This window comes from Rattus rattus, chromosome 11 (genome assembly GCF_011064425.1).
Source record: "Rattus rattus isolate New Zealand chromosome 11, Rrattus_CSIRO_v1, whole genome shotgun sequence".
NCBI classification, from domain to species: domain Eukaryota; kingdom Metazoa; phylum Chordata; class Mammalia; order Rodentia; family Muridae; genus Rattus; species Rattus rattus.
The window spans coordinates 95110231-95116537 of record NC_046164.1 but is presented as its reverse complement, the minus strand read 5'-3'; the positions used below and the strand labels follow the sequence as shown (position 1 = coordinate 95116537).

The following is a 6307-nucleotide window of genomic DNA, read 5'->3' as shown; positions in this document are numbered from 1 at the left end:
CTTTGATTTATATACTTTTTAAAACAGTAATTCTGAATTGACAAATTACTTCAGTATTTAAGCGTTGGTTTAGATAAGAGCTTTCAGTGTTCTCTTGTCTTTAACTGAGCCTTAAGAACTATTCCTGAAATTTAATTTATTTTCTCTTCAAAGCCATATTCTTTCTATGTATTCAAGTATAACATAAAATTATATTTATAGTTATAATTTAGAATTAATTACCATTATCGTATAGCAAACATTTCTACTTTGTCTTTTTATTGTTGTGATTAAGGTACAGTCTTGAAAAGCACTAGTAAGTCCATATCTGAAGTTTAGGAGGGTGGGTGCCTGAGTCCGGCTGCTGGTGGAGGTTATTGTTCTCCGTGCAGCCATGTCCTTATGCAAGCGTCCTTTTTGTCTTCCTAAGATGCCTAAGGTAAGCTTTGCCAATAATTTTGCAAGGTCATGGAAAAAAGCGCTTGAGCTGGAATAATGGAAAACTGTGTGTAGCAAAATATTTAAAATGAGCACCAGCAAACAAGATGTTTGTATTAATAGGAACCTAGAAAATGGCTGTGCAAAGGTCAGCACTGATCTTTAAATATTAGTGAAATTTAATTTGTTGCATGTAATGAGTAGAAAGAAGAGGAGGCAGGTTTCAGCGAAGAAGCCATTGATAAATTGTCTAAATGTCAAAACTGCTTACCATGTGGAAAATGTTAAATTGACAAGATCTATTTAACTAAGTGAATTAAACAGTTTGAAGAATGCTCTAGAGAAATATTTTCCAAATTTAAGTATAACAGGAGACTTAGAAAGTTTTTTTTTTAATTTGGCCATAGTTTATTTCATGGAAGTAAATGGGATTCTTTTCCTTCAAGGAATAGACTTTCCTTTGCTCTCTTTCAGTAAGACTGATGTACAGGTTTCTTAGAAACAGATCACTGTTTGCTTATTCAGAAATAGCAAGTGGCCTGCGGTTTGTGCAATAAGGAGCCATTCATGGCCATGGGCCTGATCTTTTTGGCACTTCACAGACCTTTAGCTGAATGGAGTTCAGAGAGCTGGGTCATGACCCGTTCTTTATTTAAAAGGGAACTGTATTTTCTCATCATCTTCATGTATAAGGCTTATAAGATTTAAGTGGTGAGTATCTCCAATGTGTGTAATGCCATCAGTACAGGGTGGAAGAAGAAAGGCGGGCATAAGATAGGAAGAGGTAGTTCCTGGAGGAAATAGAGTTATTTGAAATACATGAAAGATGCTTGATTGATGAATAAGAAAATAAAACCAACAAGTAAAAGATTATATTTTTTTCATTTATCAGATTGGAACAGTGTAAAACTTTTGACAGTGCTTCAAAGTGTTAAAGATGGGGAAGGGGAAAGAAAGTCCTGTGTTGAGTGGCAGTTTTGTATGATACGGTCATTATGGATGCTACTGCAGCAGAACATGTTAGTATCATGGTACTATTATTTGCAAAACACATGCTAGAAACACGTTGCTGTTTAGTAAGGGAATAATTAAGTCAGTTATGGAACATGAGTATCCTTCCTGGGCTATTCAGTGAAAAGCAACAAAATGTATACACAGAAAAATTTTGCTTTACAAAGATATGAAAGGCGTCAGGCATGAGTGTGCACATGTGAATACGCCAAGGGATTCTGAAAGGACGCATGGCCACTATGCTCAGGCTCCTCTCAGAGGGCTTCATGTTTGCATCAGATGCTTTTACTTTGTTTGCTTTAGAACAGTCAGCACTGGAGGTGGTTTCTTCAGGTTCCCTCTCTCCACTGTTGGGCATTTAGGCTAATGTCATCCCCACCAGGTCCTGGGAGCTTCCCACATCCCTGGTGTCAGGGACTTTCTAGTGTTTTGCCCCTTTGCCCCAGCCCACACTGCTCCGTATTTCTACTCATTCTCCTGGCCCTCTGGGCTTCTCTGCTGTCTCTTCCCCTATCTGATCCTGCCCCCTCCTTTTCCCTGTCTCTCCCCTCTTCCACCCAAATCCCCCCATCCCCCATCTGCTTCCTGTGATTATTTTGTTCCCCTTTCTAAATGGGATTGAAGCATCCACACTTAGGCTTCCTTCTTGTTAATTGTCATGTGGTCTGTGAGTTGTATCATTGGTGTTCTGAACTTTTTGGCTAATATCCATTTATCAGTAAGTTCATACCATGCATGTCCTTTTTGGGTCTGGGTTACCTCACTCAGGATGATATTTTCTACTTCTATTCATTTGCCTGCAAGATTTGTGATGTCCTCATATTTAATAACTGAGTAGTATTCCATTGTGTAAATGTACCATATTTTCTGTACCCATTCTTCAATTCAGGGACATCTGGGTTGTTTCCAGCTTCTGGCTATTACAAATAAGGCTGCTATGAACATAGTGGAGCATGTGTCCTTGTGATATAGTGGAACATCTTTTGGGTATATGCCCAGGAGTGGTATAGCTGGATCTTCAGGTAGAACTTATTTCCAATTTTCTGAAGACACACCAGATTGATTTCCAGAGTGGTTGTTGTACCAGCTTGCAATCTCACCAACAATGGAGGAGTGTTCCTCTTTCTCCACATCGTCACCAGCATGTGCTGTTGCTTGAGTTTTTGATCTTAGTCATTTTGATAGTGTTAGGTGGAATCTCAGAATTGCTCCTGACTAAAGGAAATGCAGAGACAAAAAATGCAGCAGAGACTGAAGGAAAGGCCATCCAGATGTACAGACATCAAATTTAAATCCCAATATTATTGCTGATGTCAAGATGTGCTTGCAGACAGGAGCCTGGCATGGGTGTCCCCTTAATGGCTCTACCAGCACCTGACTGAGACAGATGCAGATACTTGGAGCCAATCATTGGACTGAGCACAGAGATCACATGGAAGAGTTAGGGGAAGGACTGAAGGAACTGAAGGGGATTGAAATCCCATAGGAAGAACAACAGTGTCAACTAACCAGACCCCTCAGAGCTTAAGCCACCAACCAAAGAGCATACATAGGCTGGTCCTTCGTCCTCCACTACATATGTAGTTCAGGACTACCTTGTCTGGCCTCAGTTGGGTGGGCGGGGGGAGCTTGATGCCCCAGAGAAGGGGGTTGCTAGAGGGTGAGGTGGGAATGGGTAGGAGGGGGAGCACCCTCTTAGAGGCAAGGGGAAGAGGTATTGGGTGGGGTGTTCATGGAGGCGGGACCTGGAAGGAGGACAACATTTGAAATGTAAATAAATAAAATAATTTAAAAAAAGAAAGAAGAAAGAAAATTATTTTCTTTTCAACATTTTATGAGTCAGAGAAAGGAAATTTAAGGGGTACTCGGAAAATACTACATTGGCCTTTTTGGTAACTTGCATGCCTATTTTAGACTTGCTTTAAGACAATTCCTCATGTTAACTTATTTGCATTTGTTGGATAAAAGTTCCAGGAAAATTGCTTAACAATAGCATATGAGGAACCATTATATTTGTTTTTGTAGGTGACTTTATGTGTTTGTGGTTCTCTCCTTTTGGCTTCATTGTGAGATGCTTAATATCTTGTCTTTTCTTTGGTGTAGGCAAAGAATATCTTCCTTGTATTGGAGGCATAGTAGCCTGGGCTGGCATTTGTGTTCTCTTAGAGTCTGCATGACCTCTGACCAGTCTCTTCTGGTTTTCATAGTCTCTGGTGAGAAGTCTGGTGTAATTCTGATAGGTCTGCCTTTATATGGTACTTGTCCCTTTTTGCTTGCAGCTTTTAATATTCTTTCTTTGTTCTGTGCATTTAGTGTTTTGATTATTATGTGATGGGAGGAATTTCTTTTCTGGTCCCATTTGTTTGGTGTTCTTGTACCTTTATGGCCATCTCTGTCTTTTGGTTGGGGAAGTTTTCTTCTATGATTTTGTTGAAGATGTTTTCAGGTCCTTTGAGCTGGGAATCTTCATTCTCCTCTATTCCAGTTATTCTTAGATTTGGTCTTTTCATTGTGTTCTGAATTTCCCAGATGTTTTGGGCTAGGAGCTTTTCATGTTTTGAATTTTCTTTGAAAGTTGTGTCAATCTCTTCTACAGTATCTTCTATACCTGAGATTCTCTTTTCTATCTCTTCTTATATTCTGTTGGTGATACTTACACATCTGTAATTCCTGACCTCTTTCTTAGGTTTTCCATTTCCAGGTGTGTACTAAATCTAAAGTTTCAGAGCTAAAAGCATTTGTGATTTTGTGCCTGTGTGCATCCATGTGGAGTCCAGAAGCCAACCTTAAGAGCTGTCCATCTTGTTTTCTGAGACAAGGTCTCCCTGGGACCTGGGGCACAGCAATTACAATATACTGATTGGTCAGGAAGCCTCAGAGATCTGCCTGTCTTACCCTCCCCAGTTCTGGGATTATAACTGTGTGTCAGCATTTTATGTGGGTTCTGAGGATTTAACTCAGACTCTCATGCTTGTAGGGTAAACATCTCACTAACTGAGCCCCAAGTGTTTATTACCTTTTGACTCTTACGGGATACTCATTATTAAGCAGATATGCCTTTATCATTTAAGTTAGTTTTCCAAAATGATCTGGAGCTTTCTATGCTATACTAATTTTATGTAACTTTGACAGAGCACCGATAGAAATAGCTTGAAGGATGAAGGATTTATTTGGCTTACAACTTGAGGAGCTCTAGGTCCATCATGCCAGAAAAAAGCATGGTAGTCAGCAGGCTCCAACCATGGCTCTGAGAACCTGGATACAGGTTGCTCACATTTTGGTGGATTAGGAAGTAAAGAGCTCTTGACAAGAATTGGAGGCAGGTACAACTTTAAAGTTCTACTAATGTGGCCTGTCCACCAGCTAGGCCTCGAAGCTTTATACCTTCCTTTAAAAGGGTCCACTTTGAGGAGCATCTGTTTTACAGCACATGAATCTGTGAGAAGCATTCTGCATTCTGTGCATGCTGTAGGACACCTTTAACACAGGAAGCATCTAGATACGCCTTAAATAATACTTTGAAGCATTAGAAGGGAAATATCACTAAGGCAGCTAGTTCATTATTTGATAACTGATGCTTGAATAAAATTAAAGGATAAAATTCTCACATTATAGGTAGTTAGTTATGTAATGCTCATTTATAGGCTCAGCCTTTTCATCTTCAAAGCATTATACAACGTTAATTAGTGCTTACACCATCCTTGCCCATGTAGGTCAATATCATTACCCCTGTTTGTGCATGTGGGGAAATGGAGGCAGAGAGGGTAAGGGATTTGGGTACATTTATCACAGTAGGATTAGAATAAAGGCATTTTTGGCTCAGAGCCCAGAAGTCAGAACAGTGGAGCCACACCCTTTTGTAGAGGTTTAATTTCTGTGCTCCTGATAAAACACGATTTCTTATTAAATCATGTTGAGATCATCTCTGCATTTAAATTCAGAGCTAACAAGTTTGATCACAGTATAACCCTCCACATGCCTTACTTCTATAACATTCCTGAGTCACTATTAATTAAATTAGTTTTTTCCATGATCATCTTGGAAGATAATTGTTCAAATATTTATCTCCATGTTTTTCAGCTGGAATTTCACTCAGTGACTTTCACTTTGCAGTTTGTAAATTTTGAATAGTGTTTATAATTCTGTTTTTTTTTTTTTTCCTAGCCGGACAGACACGCATACCTAGATGGTTCTTTCTCAATCTCGAATTGGGTCTAGAATCCCACTTTTGTTTTAACACAGGCAAATCTCACTCCTCTTAAAACCACCATTGCTGTGGGTCTTTTGGTCCAGCTCCTGCTTGTTAGATAAGGTAAGCCAGTAGGAACTGGTCTGGGTAAGGGGTTTCTGGGAACCATGTGTGGCTAAGAATAGTATGTTCGAGTCCTTTGCTGTGGTAAAACATGTGGGTCACAACCTAAGTCACATGCTGAAGGGAGAGGTGAAGGATGACAAGACACCAAGTAGCGGGGTTAGCAAAACTCAAGTGTGTGGACTGAGTGGTAGAACCAGTCACCACAGTGGTAGGCAGTTCTGGGCCACTGCTGAGCTTGAGATGAGCAGGCAAGCCTGCCCCCCCCCCCCAGGGCTCTATGGAAGCATAATAATCTAGCAGTCAGTCTGCTTGGGAGTGCTCAGGGCCTTTTGTCTTTCTGCAAGATCACTTGAGTTCCGTATTCCCTCCCCCATCTCTCTCTCTTACTTACCACCCCAATTCAAGTCCCTTATGTATCAACACTTCCTCCTTTCTCCTTGCTATCTCTCCAGGTAACCTTAAAATAATTATAACCTGAAACATTTCGTTATTCCACTCTTTGGCCACTGTTTAGTAAGCATAAGTCTAAATTCTTTGACATTCAAAGATGTCCTTTGTTTGGCC

At 40.1% G+C, this 6307-nt stretch overlaps 1 protein-coding gene across 1 annotated transcript in view; it reads left to right on the top strand.

The window, feature by feature from the left end:
* The first annotated feature begins 364 nt into the window (after nucleotides 1–364).
* Wdpcp (WD repeat containing planar cell polarity effector) overlaps nucleotides 365–6307 on the top strand; it is a 225911-nt gene continuing 219968 nt past the window's right edge. The window contains exon 1 of the mRNA XM_032916336.1: nucleotides 365–418. Coding sequence (XP_032772227.1) covers nucleotides 374–418 — 45 coding nt within the window. The 5' untranslated portion in view covers nucleotides 365–373. The remainder of the gene's footprint in view (nucleotides 419–6307) is intronic.